Here is a 27908-nt window from a genome sequence, read left to right on the forward strand (position 1 = left end):
ATGACATGTTTATAATCTTTAATTTCTTCACCTGAACCTTTAAGTTACATAAGGTGTATTAATTTACTAAATGCATTTCCACACACTATCTATCTATATATATGTGTAGATTAGGAAGCAAGACACAGCAGACAAGCCTAGGTCAGTGGTTTGTCCCACTCACAGACACGAATCACCATGTACATCTCAAGAATACATCTGTTCATATGTAATTATCCTGCTGCCTGAGACAAACAATAGCAGTGTTTACCACCTGTCTGCACATGAGGCTCTTATACAAGAGCTCAAGTGGATCATATTTACTCTGCTGCTGTTATAAAACACAAAGAGAGGACAGTTGCAATTTCCCAGTATGTCACACTCACTCTTCTCGTCTAACATGGGTCAGTCAGTCCACATGGACACAAAGACTGATAGACTCAGTATGAGATCATGTGAACATGACACACAGCCACTCATAAAATAAAATCCCAAAACACGACTGTAACGCTTTGTTACGCTGGAACATTTACATTAATGATGAATATGATGGAAGAGCAGGCACCAACTCAAGGAATAAAATAAAGAGCGGTGAGGGAAATATGCTACAATTAGGCTGGGAGCATTATTTGACTCATTAGTGCACCTTTGTGTTTAAGTTACTTCTAATCTATTCTGTTGTTGCATTAAGGCAAACTGCACCTGAGGTACACACTGGAACATTGTGACATGAAATGAAATGATCTTGGACAACATCAAGAGGTTGAATCACCTAAGGAAAAAATATATATATATATATTTTCTGGTATCCTTGTTGCATGATCGCAGTACGTTGCTCTTTACTGCCCCCATATGGACAAACAGAAAAGTACATTCATGTTGAACATTCAATTTTGCAAACCAAAGAAATCACCAGTTATATTTTTGATGGATGTTTATTTCTTCATTTTAAATACACTGATTGCCGTCATCCACTCTCTCCTCTGATCCAGAAACATGAAAAATGACATGCACACATTCACACATGGAGCCACGTGTCACACACATGAGACATTAACAGCATTCAACATGTTAAAAAACAGGTAAATAACATGAAAAATGATATCAATGGTATAAAGTTCAAACAGCTTTTAAAACTCAGAACATTATTTATATTTACCTTTCACCCTAAACCAAGCCATAGTGTTACAAAGTGCTGGAAGCCACGAGCCCCTGTTTGTTGAACGTCTAATACAATGGGAGCAGCCGTTTATAATTGACTGATAATTTTACAGTATGAATGTTGGCTTTTTTCTACACATTAGGGAAAACATTTTCTTTCCTGTTACATAATCAAAAACTAAGCTGAAACCAGCTTTTGTCAGTTACCTAAGGGCAAAAAAAAGTCTCATCTCTTGTGAAGAAAATTAAAATTACGATACAAGTATAAACAGGTTCAGCTCCTCGTTTGCAATTCAGTTCTTAAAAATTAGGGATTACATGACAGAGCATGAAAGTGCAACAGAAATATTTAAGGTAGACAAACATATAATCATGTATTCTACAACAAACAATATTGCTTTCACCTGACTCTCTATGTGACGCTTTCTGTCACCAAATGGATTAAAATAAAGACATATAATGGATTATTTTCGCACTTCTTGTTGGTATTTGAGTGAATTAATTTGGAGACATAAAAGTTTCAGTATCATAAAGACATCCTTACACAATACAGCACTCACACGTATATTTACACAACAGTAAGAGACCTGCAAACCAATAGCTGTAGCCTAAAACTGTACAAACATTTGATGGAATAATGACATAGAAACAACATTAAGTGCATTCAAAGAGAAAATCATTTACAGCATGTCTATGGTGCTATTATAATATATGTTATAATATATTTTATCAGTGAACATTTGGCACTAACTGGCTACACTGGTCTGTTCTGCCTAACAACGTTGGTTAAGTAATAGTTTGATTGACAGGAACTGGCTGGTTCAGACTTCGGACTGTAGGTTTAACCTGGCTCACAACATAATATTCACCTCTCACAGATATATGTTAAATGGCAATGCAACTGACTAAGACGATAAGAATCACCACATCAGTTGGCAGATGCATTTATCATGGCTGCCGCAGAATGCCTGACAACGTTCTTGTGGTAATTAGTGCTCATACAGAACGCAGCTGAACGCTCTTGTGACCGGTAATGTGAAAATAAATCATAAAATGTGTGCAGAATAAAGAGAGAGCGGTCAAAGCAGCCGTCTCAGGTGGACCAAAGGAATTCTTGTCATGCCAGCAAGTGCGGCCATTAAGTTGTAGCGGTGGCAATGATTTGTAAACAGCGAAGTGAGCCTGGCACCAATATGTCCATGTGGTTCAAAATCGTGGCTAAACCATCTTTACTCTGTTCTGAACGAGCCAGTTCACATGTTAGCTACTGCACCGCTCCAAAAGCAGGACTGTTAGTACGCACGAGTCCTGCTGATAAAGATTGGTTATAAAGTTAAAAGTAAAAGTAGTTACTGACTGGTTATTGCTGGCTAGATGACCGGGACTACTTGACTTAATTGACGTGATGAGACCGTAACCATCCTGTTTTCTTTCAGTTACATCCTTCACACACAACTAACTCACAGCAGTCCAGCATTTTTAGCCGTTTATATATCATATCACATTAACTTACTGACGGTGTCGTGTATTTGGTGGGGATAAAGCTCAGATTGTAAAAAAAATCCAAACATGTTAATCAGAGGGAGGGTGTTTTTGACACTAATACCAAGCCCGCTTCATTGGAACTATCTCTAAAAGAGATTGTCTCAAACTAAAACTAACATCCACAACACTATCATGAAATGCTGGTACAACTTCACACACACACACACACACACACACACACACACACACACACACACACACACACACACACACACACTTCAGCTACCAGCCATGTGGAACTGTTCTCGTGTACTTTAAATGCACATTTCACATAACATTTGAAGAAACTATATCAATTCTAAAAAAAACTTTTTACTTAAGTTCAAATGTGTTTTAACATCTGCATTAGAAACGTCTCGGTACATGGTGTATTTCATTGATAGAACACAGTATATCTCTGGTACTGTCACTCTGACAGAATGCTAAACACTGCAGACGACGTCTCTCTGTAAAGAGCAACACAGTCTTTGGTCACTAAAATAAAGTTAAGAATTATCACCTCCTTTTAAGTACCATAGTTAAGCGTCAAACGAAGCTGCTAACGGCTAAATATATGTGCATTTGTGTGTATGGATAAGTACTATCAGTGTTGATTTTGTATGGTTTCGTGACATTGGTAAATCTTAAAGTTTGGCTTCTGGCTCTTCCTGCTTTGGTCCCTGTTTTGGTTTTAATGAAGGGTGCATTTGCGTTACTTGAACACTTATAATGACTGCACGTTTAAATGACAGGCTCTAAATGTTTCTGTAAACTGCAATCCAAATCATAAATATTACTTTTCTTGTCTTCTATGTAGCGGCAACCTACCACTTGTGACTAAAGGAAACACTGAGATTTGTATATGTAGATCATTGTCTTTGTGTGTGTGCGTGTGTGTGTGTGTGTGTGCGTGTGTGTGCGTGTGCGCGTGTTGTGTGTCAGTGGAAATGTCCCATGGCCTCAGCAGCCTTCACTCTCACCACAGGATCTGGATCTTGGAGCAGCATCACTAAACCTGAGGACAGAATACACACCAAATACACAGTCAATGCCAGGAGACAAACAGAATGAGTTTACATGTTTGAAGGAAGAGATAATTGTGCAGTGAATCACCTTTAGTGATGGTGCCCATGTTGAGGTGGGAGAAATGCTCCTCTGGAAGATTCCCGAGCAGAAACCCTGATAGCACACACACACACACCTCATCATCAGGTCACATCATATACAGTAGGAACACAATGACTACATGTACATGCACACCAATTTTCCACTATCACTCCAAATATGGCAACATTTATGGAGTTTCCTCATGCAGCATTCTCAGATTAAGATGTGAGATATGTTGGTATTATTTGGGTTTTAATACTTTTTTTTTGGAAATGTATACCGTGCATTTGGAATATGCATCTAATGTGGGAATTTTACCACAGTTTGCAAAACACTCCCTCTTGCCCATAAACTGTCAGCTCTGTGCGTTATCATGGATACATTGTGTACAAACCATCTAGCCAACAGTTTGTAAGGTTTGGGCAGAGATGCATGTCCAAAAGAAAAGCCCATACTTCTGGTTGAAAGGAAGAACACACCTACTTTTAAACATTATGAAAGACTTGGATATCAACGGGTTTTTCATGATGTACAAATATCGCAACACGATCTTTGAAAAAATCTTAGCACAAGCAACAGCTGTTCTACTTTTCCATATTTGACATGATAAAGGACATATTAGGGCATGTTAATCCTGGATGCACGGCTGCATGTTAACAGGAATATTAGTGGAATCTTCATTTTATCTTCATTTTAAGCCACGTCAAGAGCTTAGTAGGAATATCCCCTTTTTCAGAATGAGGGCAAAAACTGGAGTATTTTGTGCATGTTAACATGGTCACAGTTTCTGATCCATACATAAACTTAAGTTCAAGAAGTTAGTTATGGCATGGAGCGAGGTGACAGAGTGGTGTTCTCATACCTATAAACATGGCAGCTCCTGCTCTGACCTCAGGCCAGTTGCTCTTGAAGAACTGGATGACTGAGATGTGATAAAAGTTCAGCATGCCCGGAAAGTCCTGAATCTATAAACCACAAAACAAGCAAAGAACAATAACTATCTCTGATCTGTTGGTTCAACAACACCATCTGGTCTGCCTTTGCAAGGAATCTGTGAGGTGAAATACATTTTGCGTTAAAGCCAGAAGTACAACTAATTTGGATTTTTTGTTCAGATTTCCATAGGATCATTTCTTATTACAAAGTTACAAAAGAACCATCTGAATACATTTCATACTTTATAAAAAGGTGCACCTATTCATCCATGCTTTATATTTCACCGTGTGTGTCTCACCAGGTACTTGGTGAGGTCATTGATGAACTCTCCGTAGTGCAAGCTCTTGTCTTCGTGGAGGTGGTTCTGAAACATGGCTGTGATCTGCTCCGATCCCACCACCGGAGCACACACTCGCATTGAATACTTGCATGCCTGGACACATTTAAAAAAATAAAATAAAATAAATGAAACTTAAAGAAGCTGTTTTGAAAGTTTGTGTGTGTGTGTGTGTGTGTATGAACGTTTCCTACTGTACCTTGACCACCTCTGGGTTTGGGTCAACCAGGTGTAACAGCAGGCTGACCAGAACATTGTGGATCTGGTCTTTGAACACTGGCTCTCCTGAGCCAAACTTGGACAGGTTCCCCATTAGATGGATGGAAGCACAGCGGATCTCATCATTCTCCTGGATGAGCCAGAAGAAACTGTTAGTGTTGTATGTGTCTGTATGTGTGGGAAACAGCTTCACCTTCTAACAAGGTTGAACAGAGCTACAGAAGACTTGTAACATTAAGTTTAAGAACTCCTGCAGACAGGCACTGATAATATAAAATAAACAATTCTAGATACTTATGACTATTTTGAGACTTATACAAAGTACAGCATCATACAACATCTTAAAAAAAATATATACATCAAAACTTACACTTTCCAAGAACGGTTTAATCTTCATGAAGATATAGACCACTAGTAAGTGAACGTTCTTTTTGTCCAGATAGAGGAGAACTTTAGAGAGACCAGACATGGCCTCGAGGGTAATCAGCTTACCTGCAGAAAGACCAGAGGCCAGAGATGAACAATAGCCATTTGTAATAATGACAACATCCAGGATGAGACACTCGACATGTTGTATGACAAACATGATGGATGCGAAGAAGGAAAGTGAAACCCCAGACCACTAGACTGTAAGCTTTAAGAAGCACTGCAATCAATCAGGAGAGCCAGACTACAGATTTCTGTGACTTTACTTTTTCCAGCACAAGAAATGACTTGGCAGTCACTTTACCTGGATCGTCTTTCTCCTCCATGCCTGAACTCATGGCTGCCAGCAGCTCTTTGGCATATTTGTTCACCTAGCGGGCAAAGGAGGTCAAAGTAAGAAGAAGGACACAAGGATCCCATAAAAATGATATCTGTCAGAGATCTAACAGCTAGTCTGCATGTGTTAGCGCAGAGGATGTGTTCTGGTGTGCGTGTGACCATCGTACTTTTTCAGGTGATCCCACGGCTATATTGCCGAGCCCCCGCACAGCCAACATGCGGACATTACAACAGGGATCTGATATCCTCTCCATCATGTTGTTCATTAACACATCTATCAACATCAACTCCGTCACCACATGATGGTTTAAGAGCTGAAGAGAAACAAAATATATCAGGTCATTAATTCTCTCTGCCTCCTGGTCAATAAAAGCTGATCGATATTCTTTATCAACTGATGGCATTTTATTTTCATACATAATGTCACTTACATGGGGGTTAGGGATATGACAAAGAAGTCATTGGTAGTTTAGATATGATGATGGCAACAGGTGGGAGCAGTTACTGTTCATTTCACTTAACTTAATGAAACACTGGGCTATGACGATGGTGTATTAGGGCCACTGCAGGTAAAATAAAGGAGGCAGAAAAGGAGCCAGAGGAGAGGGGTAATATTCCATGAAAAACTCTGACATTAAACTGGCATACTTACAAAAAAAAAAAAAAACGTGGATACTCTTTAAGATTAAAGTGGTAAACGTATGGGTAAAACCTGACAAATTTACTGGCAGAAGGTCAGGTGATGTCGTATAAACACTGACAAAGTTAACATGGGGAGGATGTGGTTGTGGATGACTAGGTCAAGCACGGGACTTTTACCCAATACACCAGGGTTCACGTCCCCAGTGAGTCAACATCAGTGTATTATTTTTAGACTTGGCTGACTTCTTATTGTCAGTGTTCAGGATGTATAAACCTGCTGAATGCACACTGTGGCCATAAACTTTAGCCGAACCCAGTTTTATGTACACAGTGTGCATTCAGCAGCTGTATACATCCTAAAAAGAGAAAAAAAGTAAACCAAGTCTAAAAATATGAAAATAAATGCAGAGCTGTAACACAAACATGTGAGGCCCACCTCAGCTAACCCCGAGTGGGCCCTTTCCTGCAGCTCAGAGTAAGCAAATTTTAACATCTTCTACAGTGAGGACACTTTGCACAATGGAATTTAATGGACCACTTTAGAAAACTGGACATAGATTATTGTACTGAGTAATTGTTGGAGCTTTTTAATATTACAAGCTATAAAGTGTCGCAACCTTTGTCAAGCTGTCAGACCTTTCCCTCACCTGACAATGAGGCTGCAGGAGCACTGTGTCTCTACCTCACTTGACGCTGAAGCTGTGGGGTGCATGGTGGTCTCTTTCTCATCTGATGCTAACAGTGCTGCAGCGTCTGCCTCATCTGTAATGTAGCCCATTCTAATCACTGTCTTTACAATCAGGTAAGCCTGTTTCATCCTTGTGGACCTCACTGTGACCCGCTGATGTATATGTCAAAGAAAACTTTGGACCAGCAAAGATTTTTTTTGTTGAAATTTGTTTGTATTTTACACCAATGTGTCTCTGGAAATGTATGATATCATGATGTGCATGTGAATTCCTATCAATATGTAAGTTGACAGGTTTGGGATGGGATCCATTTAGACTGTGGGGCCCTGGCCTTGTGGGAACTGTGGAGGTATACTTTACAGGGCAGCTCAAGGGACATGAACCCCGGTGTCCTGAATTAAAGTCCTGTGCTAGACCTGCTCATCCACCACGACTTACCTTACTCCCTAAGTGGACTTTGTTGCTCTTTAAACTACGTCATCTGACTTCCTGGCAAATTTCTTTTCTTTTCTTTCTTTCTTTTTTTTAAGGCTTTTTGCCTTTAATGGTCAGGACAGATTGAAATGGAGTGAGAGAGAGAGAATGGGGGTTGACACGCAGCAAAGGGTTGCAAGCCGGAGTCGAACCTGCAACCGCTGCAGCGAGGCATCACCTCTGTACATGGGGCGCAGCACTATCCACTACACTACCAACGCCCCGGCAGTAGATTGTGTAGAAGAAGTGTTTTCTCAGAATATTACTCCTGTCCTCTGACGTTTGTTTTTTACCTACAATGGCCCAAATATACAGTCATACTGGGCCTCTTTCCAAATGTAGAAAAACTAAAAAATAAACATGATGCAGTATTTCATGATGTATCACCTCAGAGAAGAAAGCAGTGACTGTGATTCTCTGGCATTCATAGATGTTGTTCAAGGAGGGACACAGACACTCCACAATGGCGGGCAACCTTGGACCAGCATGCTTAGCCATTGCCCTAGAGACAAGGTAAACACCCAAATTTACACAGCCTTCATATAAAGAATGGATTCATTATTAAAAACACATTCACTAGTTATGTGAAAGAGAAATAAGCAAAAAGACAAGAGAAATTATATTTCAGTTCACGTTTTAAGACAGGAAAAGTTCATGTTTCATTTGCTTTTTAATATCAACTCCGAAGATACACCTTCATTAAAGGGTTTTAAATCTTTTTGAACCCCTGACAAATTTACTGAGCATCATTATATTCATACTGATGAGCAGTTTAGCAGAAATGTGTTGCAAATTCACACTACATGTTCACTGGATGATTCAAGCATTTATTCTAGTGTGAATTTGTAATTGAGATCTCAAACTGAGCCCACCCAGCTTAGTGTGTGTGTAGGTACCTTGCCAGTAGCGCAACTCCAGTAATGTGTGTATTCTGTTCCTTCATTGTATCCCAGGCCTTATCCTCATCCAGCCTTTTCATCACCTCATCTAACTGAGCCCGCGCTAACAAGATTCGCAGGGCATCAGCTGCTACCCTGAAACACCAAAAACAGTGACACCAAATTGTTAGCCCACAGATACACCTGAAATCAAATGTTCATAAAGACAACTCATCTTGATTTTACTAACTATGAAGACAAAAAGATGCCCACCCTGCTACATGGAGAGAGGCTGTGTGTTTAGTGTTGTTGTCCTTCGGTGCTGAGACCCCAACACTTGATCCGAGTCTGACGGTGAGACAGGAGAAGAGCTGAGCGAACTGACTGACTGCCGGCTCCTGACTCTGGCCATTTAATAACAGTTCTTTGAGACCACATGTCATCTGGAAATAAAGAAAACACAGGCACACATGCAGGTCAACATGAGAATCATCCTCGCTCCTTCTCAATAAAACGGTCTACACAGACTGCGTAAAGAAAATGGCTAATGATCGATAGTAAAACTACCAAATTTAACAATTATATCTTGCCAGAAGACATAAAACTGAAAACCCAAAGACCTTTGTGGGCATTTGCTACTTTAAAAACTGCCTAAATATAATCATGTATGAATAACTTAATTAACTTAATAGATGTAATGTATTCAGTGACATGTCTGTGAGTGTTTGTGACTTACAGCCAGTGGCTGATTGGTGGCCACCTTTGTTGTCCCTCCTCTGATGACTGACTCCCTCTGGTCTACATAGGGCGCCATGATGAGAAGCTTCTCCATCACCATCTCAATGATCTGATTGGCTACAATGGGGTCTGCTCCCAAGGCCATCCACATCTCGCTGGTCCAGCTGGACAGAGAGACAGAAATACCTCATGTTTTGGGGTTTTCCATTAAAAAAGTGACAATCAAAGAATAAGGTGACTGAATTAACTTAGTGAAACATTTTGTGGCCATGCTAAAGTAGAGTCGTTTACATAGATTTTGTATGTTTACCTGTCATAAGGAAGTGGTTGGTTAATCAGTGTATTGATAACAGTCTGTAGATGCTGAGAAGCCAGGATTAGTACCGTCTGTCCCACTGCCACTCTCACCTAAACAATGAAGATGTAATTGCACAGTGAGCAGATCATTGTTGCAAAATAAGCCAGAAAATGGAGAATCAGATCTGCATGATTTGTTATTCAAAGCACAAAAAAATAACAAAATATCTTAATATCAAAATATATTGAATAACAAAATAAAATAATATGAAATAATAAAATGTTCATGATGAATATTGCCATACTGATGTCTGTTCATACCTGCTCCTCTGTGATGCTCTGCAGACGCACATGTAGCACCTCCAGCATCTCTGGGACCTAACATACAAACAAGCACTGTGGTTGGTGTCCCACTACAGCTGTGTGTGCGTCACATATTTAATGTCTATATAATTATCGACCTCAGCAGATATGACAAAAGGCTGTGTGAGAGTCTGTTTATGTGTGTGTGTGTGTGTGTGCTACCAGCTCTTGAAGTCCCCCTCCTCTGTTCTTCAGCAGAGTATTAAGGATGACAGATGAGGCTCTGCAGCAGTTTGCCTGACTGTCGACCAGCCCTTCAAACAACATGAACACCAGCGTCGTCAGCTGCTGCTGAGGCAGACGCTTACTCATCACCTGACACACACAGGGAAGGACACAATTACACAGTTATACTGTACAGATTACCACTATGTCTACTAACTTGACACAAACATTAAAAAGGCAACACTGACTGTATGATTATATAATGATGGACACAGGAAAAAAAAAAGAAATTAATACATGTATTACAAATTTTAAGACAGCCTTGCTAAACTGTACCTTGGTGAGGTCAGAGCAGGCCTTATATAGAACTGAGTGGTCAGGGTTTTCTAGTTTGTCTTTTAGGGGTAACAGACCGTCCACAGCTTCATCCTTGTAATCCAGAGAGAAACCTTCACACAAAGAAAGAAAAAGACAAAAATATGACTCAGTCAACACAGCAGGCTTTACAAAAACTAGTTGTTGTATGTTGACATACAACAGCAGGCTTTACAAAAACTAGTTGTTGTATGTTGACATAAAAAGTCTAGGTTATAGTTTGACTATGAAGGTTGAATGAGAAATAATTATTCTAATTATCATTAAGTGACAAATAAATAATAATAAAACAGAATAATATGACAAAGGTAAAATAGGTCATGGCCCTGTGTCTTTGTACCTTCATAGCGTAGCTGTATGTAAAGCAGTGAGTATATACAGTCCACAGCAGCAGTGCGTACAGCAAGGTGAGGGTCAGAGCATCGTGGAGACAGTCGACCCAGCAGAGCTCCAAGGTTGTGGAAAGACACCATGTTCTACACAAAGATGCACAGAAATACAAAGAAAGGAAAGGCACAAAATGGCTGTCACACAAAATGTTTAATATTTAATTTTAACATCAAGTGAAGACAAAATATTCTAAATACTTTGGATCATTGATTATGTTTAAATAAGAATTATACACCCATTGTTATTACAGCTACCATCTATGGTGTGTTCAGGATGGTTATGTTAGAAATTCAGGACAAGACAAACAACCAGAAGTGTGTGTGTGTGTGTGTGTGTGTGTACCTTGACAGTCAGGTTATCCAGGTAGTAAGCCAATATATGAGCAGTAGCTGTGACAGCTCTCTCTCTCTCGTGGTCCTGTGCAGAGCTCAACCATGATTCAATGTGCTGCGCAGGATAATAAAACACGTCATGTCAGATGACACAGTGCCACAGTATGATACAGCTGGGAAAGTTACTTATTGATGTGCAGCAGCTCACTGAGGCCAATTATTCTTTTTAATTAGACAGCTGAACAAGTCATAGGGATACAGGAGAGACACACAGGAGAAAGTCGAGGGATTCAGCAATAGCGAGCAGGACTACTTATGTATCCCCAGACACAGCAAAAAAACTTACATTACTTGTTTAGTTATGATATCAACTCTGTCAGTACTAATGTTTGAAATAACTATTTTTAAAATGGCCTGAAAAATGCTAAATAAAGCTATCACCTGAAGTGGGAAGTGTTTTAGTGTTAAGGATTTTCTCTTGTTCAGCAATGTTCAGCAATGTGATGGCAACAGCTACCACTGCTTGCAGCCACAGTATTAACTACTCAGTTTGCAATATTAGAAATAGTACAAACACTCAGTACTATGACAAGAAGAGCTGATTAGTGCAACACCATGCTTCACCTTGAAGACACTCTGCAGACCATCAGGTGTGGGATCCTTGGCCAGTACACTTTTCAGCAGCTCCTGCAGTGCAGTCAACGTGTCTTTGTACAATGCCTGTACATATTTAGTTTGACAACATGAAAGAAGAGACAAGAAAAGAAAAAACACAAAATTATTTTATGAAATGTACATGTTTCAAATGTTCTTGCATGCCTCTACACAAGAAGAAATGTTAAAATAGTGGGAGTAGCTCATAGTGATCACAACCGTGCAGATCATACCGATTACTATAAGTAGCTGATTATTATAACAGATTACTTTTTCTGTCTCCATGACTAGCAGCCAAAAGCTTTGAGGAGACTACATTTTTCAGTGACTGACTTTCTTTTTCCTACGATTTCAATGTGCACGCAGCTGCCTCGGGTAGCCAGCAGACTGGTTAACTTGAGGCAAAGTACCATATAGGAGTGATTCTGTCCCAAGCTTTTTGATCCATGTTAGTGACTGATCACTGTAACTATGACCATTACAAGTGGTTTCCACTGTAGTTGTGAGCATTAAAATTTGTTTTGGCATAATTGAATTATATATAGCAGATTTGTGAGGTATAATGTGTGCATGCACATGTTGCCCTACTTTACTTTACCTTTCTCTGTTTGGGGTCCAGTATGTCCTCTTCTTTGGTTTTCTCTGGAGTGTGTGTCTCAGTTGGCAGGGAGAACACACTGTTCACACACACCTTTAGCAGGTCAAAGCTCTCATTTTCACTCAGCACAGGGTCCAGAGGCCTGAAACACTAAAGGTCAAGGATAACACACTGGAACAGATGGACAAATGACAGAAACCCTAGTGCAAGAATGCAGGGACACCTCAGATTTTTGTGAATGTGTGTGATAAACATCTGCCATTGTAGCTGAAGGACACATTAGGTTGGCACAGGTGGTCATCACAAGATGGCGTACTGGAGTCCTCAAAGAATCAGCTGGCTCTGCCTTGATAAAATCCTGATCAGTGCAGATACGACAGAAGAGAGAGAGATCAGAAAAAAACGTTGCCGCATCAGCAATTAAACATTTACGACTTGTTTGTGATGACTGATTACTGACCAGCATAACAGTAATGAGCTCCTGTTTGCGTGAGAAGATGTAGCCTTGTTTCTTCACACACTCACTGATGGCTTTGGCTATGAGCCCAACACTCTGGACCAAACTGAGTTTCATAGTCAGGTCCTGAAATAAAAAGAAAAACACAAATACATACACACAATACGGAAAGTATGAAATAACAAACACAGATTAAAAGATTCAAGTCAAGAGGAAAAGTAGGCTAAATATGAAGAAAATTGGATAATAGCTTTTTCCTAATTGTCAGGAATGCAAACAACAAGGCCAACTGCAGCCTCTTTCAGTGGATGCAACCCTACAAGTGTCAGCGGAGCAAACACAATCCAAAGTCATTCCAGCAATACAAAAATGAAGCAATCAATCCACTCAATCAATCAAATCAATCCAATAGTGATATTGTAGATTGATCCTCCATGCCTATGGATGGAGAGAAGTTTGAAATCAGAGTTGTGTGATTAGAGATTAGATATCAGAGATTGGTTGAACAGCAAACCACCCGCAGGCCCTGGTCTGAGAGGTGACAGAACACACACCAAGAGCTGTTAGGATTTAGCAAGAAATAATCAAAGCCCTTTTACACAGAGAGTAAGTCATTGGTGAGCATTTAAAAGACAATCCACTGTTAAGAAATGAAGGAAAGAAAGAAAAATGAGATGCCCTCATGTGTAGATCAAAGGGAGATGGATCTAAAAGGGAAGGTATGGTAGCTTAATGTAGATGCAGTTTGTGGTGTTGTGCGGTGGTTCTGCCAAACTATGCACATCACATTAGTCGTGCTAACAGCTTACAACTGCATAAATAATGCAGTACCATTGTAAAAGCTTTAAAAAAAGAGCCAAATATAGCAAATGTTAAAGGTGTATTTAACATGAACCTTTCCCTTTAAACTCATTAAACAGACATAAGTAATGTAATTGGCTTTATGTTAGCAATGTTGGTATTTTAAAAATAGTTTGTATCATATTTGGTTTAGTAATGGACAAAGGAAACACTGAGGGGTGAACTGACAAAAGGATTGCTCAGCTTTTGCGGCCGCTAAACTGGCACAAATAAGAAAAAAGAAACAATTAAGCCTCATTGCCAAAACAGTCCAATTCACAAAGATCAGCACTAACAGTGACATGCAGTTACAGTACTATACAAATGGATATTTGCAATCAGATGCAAAAAAAAAAAAGACAAATTACACTCAGCTGCATAACTTATGGGTGTGTCTGCGCTGCAACATAATTAGTGCCGTATCTATTGTGAATCAGATGTTGAGATGGGGCGGATAGAAATTCATGGTGCTATCAGTGGTGGCAATCCATTTTTTGTTAATTCGCCCCTGCAGGCTTTGTGAAATCCCAGCTGCTTTCAAAACTCATAGTGCTTCAGATGCAAGGTATCATCATCTGGTAACCATGTGATAGATTTTTCATTAGTGCAACAGAATAATAATCCACCCCACATCCAGCTGAAAGTATCAAACACTCCCTGTGGGCACTAAAAGTGACTTAAAAAATGTTTTGATACTTTTCATCTGTGAAATTTGGTGATAACTGGGTTAGGGTCTAATGTGAGTGGCTCAATTCAAGCTGACCACAGCCACTGTTCTCAATCAATGTGGAAATTATAAACTTATAAACAGCCACCTTTCAAGCCTATATGGGGGAGCATTTGATACTCGACTGTTGTATGGTGTATCAAGTGCTACATTTCACTTTAGTAGAGCATTTTGACTTATCTGAACGAGCCAGGTTATAGTCCACCTGCAACATTAGATTTGGTCTGTTTTTTACTCAGTATTGTTCAAAAAAGAAAATTAAAGTCCTCAAACTAAACTGCATGTGCTCCACCACCATGGCAAATTACAGAGACAGACATTAAAATCTAATGCTCTACCAGTGTGAAATACAACTAAGATACAGCACTAAAAAAGCTCATAGAAAAAGTAGTTGCTGCCTTGTATCAAGCTTTGTTTTCTTGGCTTTGAGACTGTCAGTAAAGATTTTAGTGATGATATCACCACAAGTGTGCAGAGTAGTGAGAAAGAGTAAGAAGAGAGAGCAGGATAAAATAAAAATAGGATGAAGAGTTAACAAGTAAGTAAAAAAAGGAAATTAATAGAGACAGCGCCCGTACTCCTGTGACAATACCTTTGTCTCTACTTTAATCCCCAGAACCTGCATGAAATAGAGGTAATAGAGTCATGAGTGCACATACAAATACAGCTGCCCTACCTGTAGGAAGTTAATGGGTCCTATTTTTATTCAAGCACTGTCTGGTACATTTGGTGATGGTGATTTCTTTGGTTAAACAAAAAAAATGAAACTCTTTTTTTCAAGATTATTTTTTGGCTTTTTGCCTTTATTAGATTGGATAGGATAGGCTCAGTGTGATGGGGGGAAAGAGAGACACCCGCTCTATCCGCTAAGCCACCAGGAGCCCCGAAAAAGGATCTTACTCTTTAAACAAAAATGTCAACCTCTGTAGGAATCCTTTCCATTATGTTGTCAGACACTAATCTGAGACTGTCTATGGCAAAAGCAAGCACTTTTTGCAGACAAAAACTGACAAGTCCGGGTTGAAAAATACAGAACTTATATTTTAATTAAAATAATGTATTTATATTTTAAGCAGTATTCCATTATTGTTACTTCTATTTGCTATTGTTGAAAAAATTACCAAAGTGGCACCAGGAAGATGTTACACCAAAATCAGATGTGGGACATCTTTTCTCAGTACAAAGTCAAAGACCTCACTTGACTGAATCTTCCACCTGTTTGTGACACTCTTTCCACCTGTGTACCGTATGCTGGTCATGCACTGCCACAAAAACAGGGCCTTATCTGTTTACTGAGATACTGACTCAGATACGAAAGACAAATCACAAGAGGTGTGATGCAACATGTTTTTCACCATTTACTGCCGATCACTGTTACACACATACAATGTCAATGGGTCAGTGCTCTCTTAAATTTAGTCCTGCTTTAAGTAACCAACCTAACAGAGAGTCCATTTAATTACAATAATGTAAAAATGCACTTGAGGCAAAAAAGTAAACCGACATTATTGAAAAGTCTTGAAATTTGCTGCCTAATACCAAATATAGATGGCAGCTTTAGTCGGCTGAAATCATAATATTCACATAATCTGTGTGAGCATCCCATTTTTAATCACAAATCAATGTTAAATAAATATTTACATTACCTTGGTATTGAAGTGTTTACTGATGCAGCGCAGGATGTCTTGATCAATGCGGGTCAGAATCTTTTCTGGTGGTGCGTTCAGAGCCACATGACCATAACACAAGATTAATGTGCTTTTCACCTTCTCTACCTCAACGTCATTACGTTCCTGAAAACAGGAAAGGAGGGAGAGATGAAGACAGACAACAGATGCTTTATCACAGCAAAAGTAATACAACCTGATCTTCATTTGCAATTAATCAAAAAGGTTCCAGTACTTTGAGAAGATTGAAGATGCTTGGTGACTTCTTGAAGGCGTCTGACTTGCCAAACTCTTCCAGCTTGGCCAGAGTTCCCTCCAAGTGGCTGTTGGCACACAGGCCAACACCCATTGCAATTCCCTGATAGATACAGATGACACAGACACAGACCATCAGTTAGAGCTTTAATCTGTTCTGGTGTGACAGACAATACCAAATACTGAGAGATGTTTTCTGATTTTTTTCAAAACCACAACATTAGACAAATCATCATCTGCAGGTACCTCTCTTTCAACGGCATCATTGTGTCGTGCTGCAAGGAGGATTTCCTGCAGTTGTTTTTTAACCACCTCCTTATTGAAACACTGCTGAAGAGTCACTCCTATACATCGATACAGGAAACTCTAGAGAGAGGAAAACATGCTGCGTAAATTATTTGCATATACACTATGTACTTAACTGTAGTTAGTACTGTTTCCCATCTACACTGCGTTCCTATCAGTGGTTCTCATACTACAGGTTGGGGCCCCTCACTAGGTTGCAACATCATGTTATAATGTTTACACATAGCATAAATACCACACTATCCCAAATTGCAACCACTTAATTTTGCAGAACATTTGTTAAAATTTTTTACTTACTACTTTACACTTCACCCTTGATGAGGGTGGCATGACTCTGTTTAAGGAGGTCATGAGCCCCAAAGGATGAACCACAGTTCAACACTGTCAGCTTTTTGAGTTCAATTATCACCAACATGAAGCACTAAATTAGGCTTACTGTGGGACCCTAGTACCTTGACAAACCACAAAACTATGTCTATTTGTTTAATGTCACTGGACAAATGTTGGTAACTATATCAAAGCAATAGCTTTGAATCAGCTCACCTTCTCCTCTAAGGCGTTGTTATACGTGGAGAGGTATCTTGTTGCTTCAGCTGCCAAGTGACTCACCCACTTGTCATCATCAATAGTAGCCAGGGTTTTGGACAAGAGCTGAAGACAAAAAAATTAAATGACATTTCATTAAATGAAGTTAGATTTAAATATTTTCATATCAATACAGACTTAAAATTTACACCATTAGTACAAAATAAATGGTAATTATCACTCTAACATGGGCTAAAGAAACAATTCTTCTATTATCACCACATTTTGGTTTTATTCAAACATAAAACACCGACACATTATAATGTGAATGAAATAATATTCCCAAAGATACAGTAGACAAGCACACCTTTAGCAACTTTTCCTCCCAGTGCTTCTCATCCAGGCTCTCTGCCGTTGACTCTGGAAACAACAACACACAGTCAGACCACTGAAGAGAAAAAAACTTTTGTAGGTGGTGAATGAAAAGGAAAAAGGTCCCAAGACACCCTCCCCCCTACAAATGTCTGCTGTAAACCATGTGGCGCAGACATAAATGTCTACTGCAGTGTCACTAGGAGAAAAAAAGACTAGATTATTTTATTTTTATATTATATTACTAGATTAGAAGATTGTTTCCTTATATACCCTCTAACACCGAAAGCAGAGGAGGTATCTCTTTCTCCCAGAGTATCTCTGTATTGGGGTGGATGTTGACACTGAGGGTTTGAAGGAGAGAGAGGGACGGAGCTCCATGACCTCTGTTACTGAATGGGAACGCTGCATTCACCTGGAAAACAAAGAAGCAACCCAGGACATAAACACATGCAGACATACAGATACCCGTCAGAGACGTTTTAAATTACAAAGTACCTTTTACTGATTTAAGCAAGTAAAGTGACCACTTGAGTAGGATTACTGTGTTACTCCTTTGATCCCTGCTTCATGTTGAATACTGTAGAGTAAGAGCAGCTCTAGAAATTAATACAATGATAATCACAGATTGTGACTGAAGCATTAAAGTAGGGCTGGGCGGTATACCGGTTTGTACCGAAAACCGGTATTAATTTTCAGTTATGATATGAATTTTTCATATACTGCTAACCACCTAACTTAGCCACCTAACCTAACTGTTTAGTCCCTCCCACTTAGGAAAACATTTGAGGAGTCAGGAGTTAGGAGTGAGGAATGAGGATTGCTGATAAGAGACATGAGACGGCCTTACTCTGAAGCATCACGTGAAGCGACGTCCTGTCCTGATGACGGCGGCACAGCTGGATTTGCTGCATAACGGAGCCAGCATTTGGCTTATATCCCAAGTCCCATTATATTTGCTGAAAAAGACTTCGTGTTAGGAACCTCTCGTGTTACCTTACTCATCGCACCTAACAGATCACTCCTAACGCCTAACGCTAACTCCTTACTGGCAGGAATAAGAGACATGAGACGGCCTTAAAGATGGCGGACCTTGAACGACTTCCGGTTCAAGTAAGGAGTTAGGAGTTAGCAGTATAAAATAAGAGACTTGGGACGCACCCCGGGTGAGAGTGAGAGCATAGGAAAGTTTAGAGGCGAGAATGGCTGCCGGAGAGAGTCCTGAAAGCAAAGCAACTGTACATGATGACCCAGAAGAACTCATACCAAAAAGAGCAGTGTTTCCCCTATATGCAACTAGCAGCGGCGCACCGCCGTTTACAATTCTCCTCTGCCCTCTGTATCGCACACGGCAGAGTTTTGCCCCGATGCGCGCACGCGCACACACACACACACACACACACACACACACACACACACACACGCACAGACAAAGCACACACACACAGACAAAGCGCACACACACAGGTAAGCACACTAGAGCACGGCTCGGACCGCATTTTCCTGACCGAAGACGACCGGTCCCGAGTCTGAGACAGTTACGGCCGGGCTCCACCGGGCACGTCAGAGGCGAGACATGTCTGCAGCGCGAGTCCCGAGTAATCAATTACAGCGGCTCCACCGGCAACGGGAGCGGCGCGACAACTCTCTATTTTACGCAGCTCTTCTATTTTTGTCGTGCTACGCTCCCCTACGCGACCCTCCAGCAGATAAAAACTACATGAAATAGTGTGCTAAACGAGCACAATGTGTTTTTAAATGAATAAACCATTATCAGAGGTGATATGTGATGACTTTTTTTCATGCATTTACCCATGTTTATCCGTGACATTGTATAAATGTCCGTGGCGGACATTTGAAAGCGAGTAGATGACAAACAGTACAGTAAACTTGTAGATAACTCAAATATATGTAATAACTTAGGTGGAAAATTCATGCGGCCTACATGCAGCCTACATGCAGCCTACATGCAGCCTCTCGGCTCGGCAAACGGCAAACAACCCCGCTGGCTTGTCTACGTGTCGCTTCAGTATGCGGTCAGTGGAGCCCAAATGAATGGAGGCGCAGCGTGTGTTGTGTTCAGGCGTTGTCAGGTAAATAACAAATTCCGGCACTTGAATAGGCCATAGCACAACACAGCAGCATGTCAAGTTGGCCGAACCTGAGCAAAATGCCGTGAAATACCGTGAAACCGATATGATTTTTTCTTAAAACCGTGATATGAAAATTCTGTCATACCGCCCAGACCTACATTAAAGAGAAAATCAGGCTTGATGGTTTACAAGGATTATTTGGCATGACAAACATTTTTTTCTAAACCAGAGGCTGCAATTCATTAATTATACTTCATTACAATCAGTTCCTCAATCCAGTAATTAGACGGGATGTTTATAAGCTTTTTGTTTTATACTGTAGACACAAAAAAAGTAGTTTATCCAACCTATTAGCACAGTTGTCTGTGTGTAGGTTTGGCTCCACATAAAGTCACCAGTTTGTATATGTGTTATTGAGTTGTTTTACTTACCAGCAGTCTGACCATTAGTGTTTGAGGAGAGGGAAGATTCACTGGAGGAGAGAGGTAAGACACATTTAGCTTGACATAGACCACACAGAACAACAGGAATAGTAACTTTCAAATTAGAGCTGGAACAATTAGTCAGTCTGCAGAGAAATAATCGTCAACTATTTTGATAATAATTAACTGTTAAAGTAATTTTTCCTGCTGGTCTCTGTTTTGTATCAAATCAAACTGGATATCTTTGGGTTACTGACTGACAAACAAGACATTTAAAGACATCACCTTGGACATTTTTCACTGTTATCGGGTGTTTTATAAACCAAACGATTAATCTAGAAAATAATCTACAGTTGAATCAATAATAAAAACAACCATTAACTGCAGCCCTGTTTCACATTGCAATGTGCTCTTTATAGCTGATTTATATCTAACATGGAACACACACACACAGCAGATGACCTGCACAGAGATGCACCTGGTCAGTAAATGTTCCTCTTACCTTCCTGTGTAAAGTCTATGTTGAAGCTGGGCTCCTGGCTACTTTTCTTCTTGTTGCCCAGCACTATCAGACTCTTACACAGAGGAGTGGTGGCATTGCTGTACTGTGAAGGGGTCAGATAGTACAGCAGCTTTGGCCATAGCACCTACAAACAAGAAATTACATGTTATGCGTCTGAGCATTGTTCACCTAAAACACCTGCTGTTAACTGACACATTATCTGATCTCAACTAAATCATTATAAAACTCAAACTTCAGAAACATCCAACTGCAGTAAAACAAACATCTGCAACAGTGTCAGCAGTTGCATGATTCTGGGATGACAAATGATTCAGTCATGAACAGATCAGACAGATGAATAGACATGTAGATAGTCTCTGCGTACATCAGCTAGTCGTCCAACAGTGGTGGTCAGGAGATGAAGAGTGTTGTCACACATCGTCCTCAGCGCCTCATTAGTCACCTCCTCTGGATCTATGGGCTTATGGCCTCGCTGGAGACACACAAACACATTCATATACAGATAAATGTTTTATATACCGTCCCATTAATCAATCAGTCAATCAATCAATAGATGTCCTCCTGTGATGCAAAAGTTTTGACAACTAGTCAGTTTATTTGCAAGCCTTGTCTAGTACTTCTTTCAAAGGCTTTAGCTTCAGATGTGAAACACTTATGCATTATCTGTTGCACTGGTAACATATTAGTTGGTGTGTATTTTCCATATTGTCCATTGACCTTATGTATGTGTTTGTTTGCTTAATTGTTTTCTTCAACTTTCTGTCATTTATTAGCTTTGGTAAACATAATATGGAGATTATTGAAATTACTTGAGCAGTAATGCTCTTTCTTAAAGATTCATAAAGCAACAACAACAACCACTCAAGCTTCTATTATCAAATGAGCCACATTATGCAAGGATATACATAAATGAATAAAATGGTTATGAGACACAACTTACACACAAATCCACTTATCAAATATTTAACACAAAAGAAATTGTACCCGATATGTGTCAGGTAAGGCACAGTGTTGAACAATGAATCGAACCAGTAACTCCCCTCCATCTAACTCCAGGTAGCCGTGATGAGCCATCGCACTGATCACCTGGACAACACGCTTCTTGACCTGGGACACAGAGAGAGCAAGACAAGAGTGTGAGACATAACAACATCATGATTATCTGAAAAAAACTCCCACTTAACTAAACTGTTAATAAAAATGTTAAAGAGATTGTGATTGAGCAGAATAGTCACATAGAGACTCTGCGTGTGTCTGCATGTGTGTTACCTTGTTGCTGTGGTCAGCCATGGGTTGTCTGATGCTGGCCAAAATAAGCAGCTTCTTGCTGTCCATTGTGGAAGCTGCAAGACACACAACAACACAAATAACTAGACAAGAAAAGATTAACAGATACATAAAGTAGGATTTTGTATCCTGCATGACTTTGACATAATTCAGGGCACGCTGAATGACTTATGCCAAATCAATCACTGGTGGCTGTGCTTTAACAGATAAGTGTGTATGGGATGAGCTGGGGTCACTTGGTGTATTTTCTCACTGCTGGAGTTGATGAGGTGCCGAAGGACAGCCAGGGAGCCCATCCTGCTTCGCTCATTACTGTTCTCCAACTTCTGAAGAACAAACATGACCATCCGGTCTGGAAAGGAGTTCGCTGCAGGCAAAGGAGTGAAAAGGAGGACGAAAAAAGGCAATAAAGTATGTAAACTATCAGATAAACAAAAACAAGAGCAAAACACAGGAAAGATAAGCCAGAAGAGAGAAGGGCAGAGAAGTAGACTGCCTGTCACAGTTAATATGATTATGTCGCGGTGGACAGAGTCTAGCGTACTAATGGATGATCTTATTACTTTTCTTGTGACTCCATAGATCTAGAACACATAGAAAGGTCTGGAGCTGTTGGACAACATTTAGCTATCACCCCTTAACCTGGTCACCAAAAACTTTGTCACACAACTCTCTTCAAAATTATCAGAATTTAATGCAGTGGCAACAACGAACAAATCTGACACACAGATACACACACAAGCAGCTGAAGAGCTTCAGTACCTAGTAAGCTGAAGCAGCGCAGGACCTCATTGTGGTTCTTGACAGTAGGAGGGTTACTGTAATCAATAGGTGCAGACACCTGGAGGACAGAAAGGAAACGTTAAACTGATCTCTGTGACTGCCACGTGTCAGCTTGTGAACCCTTACACATAATTATACGCTATGATATGAGATGTGGTGAAAACTGAAATTGCTGTTACATGGAAAAACAACTTCAATCATCAAATAAGTTTATTTAAACTCAACAAAAACGGCTCACTGTAACATGTGATTCCTACCCACGTATTATTAATAATAATAATTATTAGAAAAAATAATAGTATACGTGGTTATGGCAGTTTGCAGTGACTATTATTTGTTTGTCCAAGAAGTGGCTGACTAAACATGCTCTTTTTACAGCAACACATCACACATGAGAAGTGTCATTACAACCACAGTCTCTTACTTAGGGACTATGAATTGCATATACAGGAAGAACTAAGAGATCTGTTAAGCACCACACTTTTCAAAGTCATCTCTTCAAATTCTAAAAACAACTTATGCCAGATTCAGATGTGTACATGCACAGTTTAGTATTTACAAACAGTTGTAAAACTTTGTGTCTGATTACAATAGAAACGATAACTGTAGCTGTTGTAACAGGCACTGCCCCTGTAACAGTCTGGTGAAATACTCTCTGTCCCCATCTAACAACCCTTATCATACACACATTAACACTGGCAGAATCATTGTGGTAAAATGTCGAAATAGTCAAGACACAGAGCCAAGCGTCAGCCGAGTCACAAGATTATGAAAACATCTGACAGCAGTGACTCTCTGACAGTCATTTGACACAAGTAAATGAAAGCAGCATATAGTGGATATAGGATGCAAAAGAAGAACTCCAGTATGCCCACAATTTAGCCACAGATTTGTGCTTTCAATGTGGTGAGTCATGTCACGAAGCAGGAAGACTGAGACACAACAGAGAGCCAGTCTTGTGATAGAAAGTGCCGCACAGACGGCAACTGACTGCTGTCAGACCAGACGGACCCAGGTAAAGCTGATATAATGCAGAAGTGTTTGTTGAGTCTTCTATGCTTGCGGTTTGCTCAAGGTGTGTTACTGGGTGCTCCCACTGACCCCGCCCCCCCCAGAGTTCTGACTTGAAAACAACAATCTCTCATGACTTAAAGAGCCAGATACATTTATCTGCAGTCAGCAGATTTTACAAAAGTTCATCCTATCAAATGAGACTTTGGACAACTAGCTAACCACACTGGTCATATAAACCATACTTCACCGCTTGTAAGACCTTGCTTGTAAGAAAAAATGTGGTGGAGGCCTAATGCCTTCATCTGTCCTTTGTCATCCTCCTGATTTGACGGTGATGGGTGTGTGTGGATTCAGGCTCTAGTGTAGCTCTGCTTCATGCTAATCTCTAAGCCCGCCCTCTTGTAAGGGCCGTTTCATAGTCGATGCAAAGGCACGCAGACCTGAACGCACTGGGACGCATCGAGATGCATTGGCCGCCATGATGTGTGCTTGCGTCTCAAAATGTGTTGTCCATCTTTTTGATACGCAATGCAGCAACGCGTGTAATACCATGCGTTGTCAGCGGGGGTGATAATGCAAGTAACGTACTTGAAATTAACCACTTTTTGTTATTCACAGGAGAAGAAGGTATGAAATATGGCGGGCGAGGAGGAAAAACTTTGCGAACTCGTACGGGCACACCCCCATTCATATGGCAGTTCTAGTGCCCTGCACTCTAATAAAATAGCAGTACAAGCTAGCTACAGCAGTACTAGCTAGCTGGAATGTACCGGTGACTGCCACCCCCTATTGCGCGAGCGATGTATTGCATTTCAAGTGTTGCCTGCGTTGCTTGCGTTCAATGTGTTGACTATGAAAGGAAGTGCATTGCTCGCGTCGCATGCGTCGACTATGAAACAGCCCTAAGAATACACTGCTCAAATTTTCTGTTTCACTCAGAAATTTATCACAACAGAAGCTAAAGACGCATATTAACTAATGCTGCACACTGCATTCAGAATACCTGTGTAAGAGTGCTTAAAAGTCTGGTCAACACTACCTGGTCTGGGTGTATATCTATAACTACAGGAGGAGCACAGTCTCTATGAGCATGATTTCCGCCCAGCTCCCCCTTTATGAGCATCTATGTTACGTGCCACCTGGTTCAGTTAAATCTACAGTGTTAAATTTAGTATGTACTTCATGTGTACCTGTTGATGCAGTGCAGTAAGTAGATTGTCCAGCTGTGTCTCCAGCACCCTGCTGCCCATGCTGACAGAAGCATCAAGAACTTGGCACAGACTCTGAGTGGAGAAAACAAGAATTTAATCCTTATTAAAGCCAGGAGGCAGTTTTGAGAGAGTGATAGTTACAAAATCCATAATAGGCAGACCACTGCGTTCATGCTGCAGCCCATACCCACCTTGCTAATCACATAGTGCTCATTGTTTTTCTTGTACAGGGACAGGATGGCAGGAATGAGTTTAGGAATCTGCTCCTCCAGTTTATCACTGGCCATCAGATGGCACATAGAGCCCACTGCCTCAGCCACTGTTAGCCTCAACTAGAACACACAAAGACAGAAAGATAGTACGTTAGATTACAGATATGAAAGAGAGGAGGTGATTTGCAAAAATGTAACAGCATCTAGGTGTGTGTAAATAGAGAAGGAGTAAAAAGGGAAACACTAGTCACAAGAATACATATAAAAGAAACTGTCACTCAGAAGATAACACAACTAACAGGTCATTCATTAAAGGACTGCAAAAATCAAAATCTGCTTGGTGGCCATCTCATCACAGTTCGGAGGAATGGACCATAAAACAAAACACTGTATGATATCCTCCTGAGATAATCTGTTCTCCAGAGTTTATGCGTTTGTTTGTACTGAAATATTTGTTGGCATATTCCACGCCTAAGTTGTAGCAGGTTCCCTGTCATCTGTACTGCAGCATGAAGACATTGCAGTTAACTTGTTAGACTTGGTTAACATGGTCAAGAATAGGCTAAATACAAACACATATAATTACTATACTAGTAAGTAGCAGTTCCCATGGCCTGGATAGACAGATCACATTTTAATTTGTGGTGATTTTTATGCATCACTTATTGTTTTACCTTGCAGTGCTTTTTCAAAGTATGCCTTTTAGACTGCCGTCTACATCTTTGCATCCAAAATTAAAAATGACATGATTTAGTGGTCTTACCGTAGCTTCCCTATTTACTCATCTTCTTTAGATACTACCTGAACACCACTTTGTGGGTTTCATTCTCCACTGTATGTCAAACCCTCCTGCTCAACCCCCAACACTGAGCTAGAGCGACCTTACCTTAGACTCCCTGCTTTGTAACCAATTATTAAAGAGGATGTCGAAAGCAGCGTAGATTTCACTAGAGAACGTGTCTTTTCTGACTGTGGGATCTGGAGCTTTGTCCAGGTTGGCGAGGTACTCCAAGATACTGTCGCTGAAATGACACAGAGCTGCAGGAAGAGAAACAAAAAAACAGAGGGCAAGGGAAATTATGGAGAGAAGAAAACAATGCAATAATAAAACTGTAAGAAAGACTACAGGGAAGAAGTTTTATGTTTTTGGAGGTGAATACCTGCAGGCAGTGTTGTTTGAAGGGGGGTTAATATACTTCAACAATTATAAAAATGTTAAAAAAAAAAAAAAAAAAAAGCATGTAGGGAGGTTCTTACCAGAAGAGAAGACCCACTTCATGTTGTCTTGTTTGGCCATGCTTAACATGGGCAACATGGTGCCCAGAATAGCATTGAGAAAGGGTACCATTCCATAAACTAGAGAACAAGGACGAATACAGTGTTAAAGTTACATTATTCTTTGTCAATTCCTCTGTAAAGCAGGGAGACATAGATTGTAATGCTTTTTTACACTGATAATACCAATACTAAGAGATAATGTACAAACATTAAAAAGAAAAGCATAGAGAATACATTTGTTAAAATTATGTATCAAAATAAATAGAATTTCAAAGTATCTCTGTACTGGTTAATGATTTACAGCTACTGAAACTGGCAGTACTTCCTCTAAACATGCTGTGCTATGCAAAATAAATCCATGCAACACTACACACAATAACCAATGTGCTGCTGCAGATCTTTTAGACCCTGATCCAGATCGGAATCTCTTAATATTATTTAATCATTTGGTATCTGCTCATATCAAGTCTTGATTTTATTTCATTATGTTTTTAACATAATAAAGATGCAAATGCATGAACTACAACCCTCTACTTTCAGAGGAGTTAAAACAAAACCAAAGTGCAAATTGGCACGCTGAGACACAAGTGAACACCCAAGGCTTCATATATTGCTTCATCTCAAAAATGTAGTGCAATTCAAACGTAGCATAGGTATGGAAACATGTCATATCACACAGTCACAACATTATTTTTCTTGCCCCACTTGCCCGCTTATTCAAATATATCAGATTCAAACATAATTTAGCTAATTGGCACACATGGAAGAGACAGAACATGGGGAAAATTTACAGGAACGTTTGTGATGGTAATCAAAACATTGCCACACATTGTTCCATATTAGAGCTGCAACTTCAACAAACGTTAGAAAATATAATCTCTGTTATGTTACACACTGTGGAGCAGTATCTGGGGGAGATTACTGCAATAATTTCATTACACTCAACACCAGTTCAATGACTTTTCCGAGCCTGGAAAAAAGAGATTTTTCCAGGTTTTCCATGACTGTGGGAACCTTTCTGTGCAGCCTTTGCCTGAGTTATCTGAATGAACTGTGCTTATTATCGCTGACTGTACTTCTTTTGCATGAAATACATAAAAAAAATTACTCATAGCTTTTTGCTCGTGGGGATTTTGTTGCACTTGCAATGGCATGGTGAGTGTGGTTGTCATTGTCTTGTCTCTGAGCAGGGGCTCAACTCCACCTGTGCTAAAACACCATAAGCCACAGATAACAATAAATGCAAAGAACTCACACTCATAACTTAGGTAAATAACATAAATTAACAGTCTCTTATTGCGTTTTGCTGTTGT

At 40.0% G+C, this 27908-nt stretch overlaps 1 protein-coding gene across 2 annotated transcripts in view; it reads right to left on the reverse strand.

Annotated features, from left to right (window-relative positions):
- Window positions 1-895: 895 nt before the first annotated feature.
- The window catches only part of mroh1 (maestro heat-like repeat family member 1), a 31830-nt gene continuing 4817 nt past the window's right edge, over window positions 896-27908 (reverse strand). Inside the window, exons 6-45 of one of the 2 annotated variants that reach the window (XM_049583516.1) lie at window positions 26575-26673; window positions 26204-26355; window positions 25297-25437; window positions 25085-25177; window positions 22860-22938; window positions 22351-22464; window positions 22080-22153; window positions 21795-21917; window positions 21175-21282; window positions 20790-20934; window positions 20297-20337; window positions 18046-18187; window positions 17768-17820; window positions 17419-17526; window positions 16816-16935; window positions 16550-16672; window positions 16294-16440; window positions 15240-15266; window positions 13084-13206; window positions 12902-12981; window positions 12624-12765; window positions 11996-12091; window positions 11382-11486; window positions 10990-11125; window positions 10611-10723; window positions 10272-10424; window positions 10068-10124; window positions 9760-9857; window positions 9448-9613; window positions 8985-9154; window positions 8730-8867; window positions 8221-8335; window positions 6196-6342; window positions 5994-6060; window positions 5634-5755; window positions 5244-5393; window positions 5006-5140; window positions 4634-4736; window positions 3778-3843; window positions 896-3679 (exon numbers count right to left, since the gene is read on the reverse strand). In XM_049583516.1, the coding sequence (XP_049439473.1) occupies window positions 3603-3679; window positions 3778-3843; window positions 4634-4736; window positions 5006-5140; window positions 5244-5393; window positions 5634-5755; window positions 5994-6060; window positions 6196-6342; window positions 8221-8335; window positions 8730-8867; window positions 8985-9154; window positions 9448-9613; window positions 9760-9857; window positions 10068-10124; window positions 10272-10424; window positions 10611-10723; window positions 10990-11125; window positions 11382-11486; window positions 11996-12091; window positions 12624-12765; window positions 12902-12981; window positions 13084-13206; window positions 15240-15266; window positions 16294-16440; window positions 16550-16672; window positions 16816-16935; window positions 17419-17526; window positions 17768-17820; window positions 18046-18187; window positions 20297-20337; window positions 20790-20934; window positions 21175-21282; window positions 21795-21917; window positions 22080-22153; window positions 22351-22464; window positions 22860-22938; window positions 25085-25177; window positions 25297-25437; window positions 26204-26355; window positions 26575-26673 (4448 nt within the window). In that variant the 3' untranslated portion in view covers window positions 896-3602. The remainder of the gene's footprint in view (window positions 3680-3777; window positions 3844-4633; window positions 4737-5005; window positions 5141-5243; window positions 5394-5633; window positions 5756-5993; window positions 6061-6195; window positions 6343-8220; window positions 8336-8729; window positions 8868-8984; window positions 9155-9447; window positions 9614-9759; window positions 9858-10067; window positions 10125-10271; window positions 10425-10610; window positions 10724-10989; window positions 11126-11381; window positions 11487-11995; window positions 12092-12623; window positions 12766-12901; window positions 12982-13083; window positions 13207-15239; window positions 15267-16293; window positions 16441-16549; window positions 16673-16815; window positions 16936-17418; window positions 17527-17767; window positions 17821-18045; window positions 18188-20296; window positions 20338-20789; window positions 20935-21174; window positions 21283-21794; window positions 21918-22079; window positions 22154-22350; window positions 22465-22859; window positions 22939-25084; window positions 25178-25296; window positions 25438-26203; window positions 26356-26574; window positions 26674-27908) is intronic. The other variant, XM_049583517.1, reaches the window with a different exon arrangement.

Source organism: Epinephelus fuscoguttatus, linkage group LG8 (genome assembly GCF_011397635.1).
Source record: "Epinephelus fuscoguttatus linkage group LG8, E.fuscoguttatus.final_Chr_v1".
In the NCBI taxonomy this organism is placed as follows: Eukaryota; Metazoa; Chordata; class Actinopteri; order Perciformes; family Serranidae; genus Epinephelus; species Epinephelus fuscoguttatus.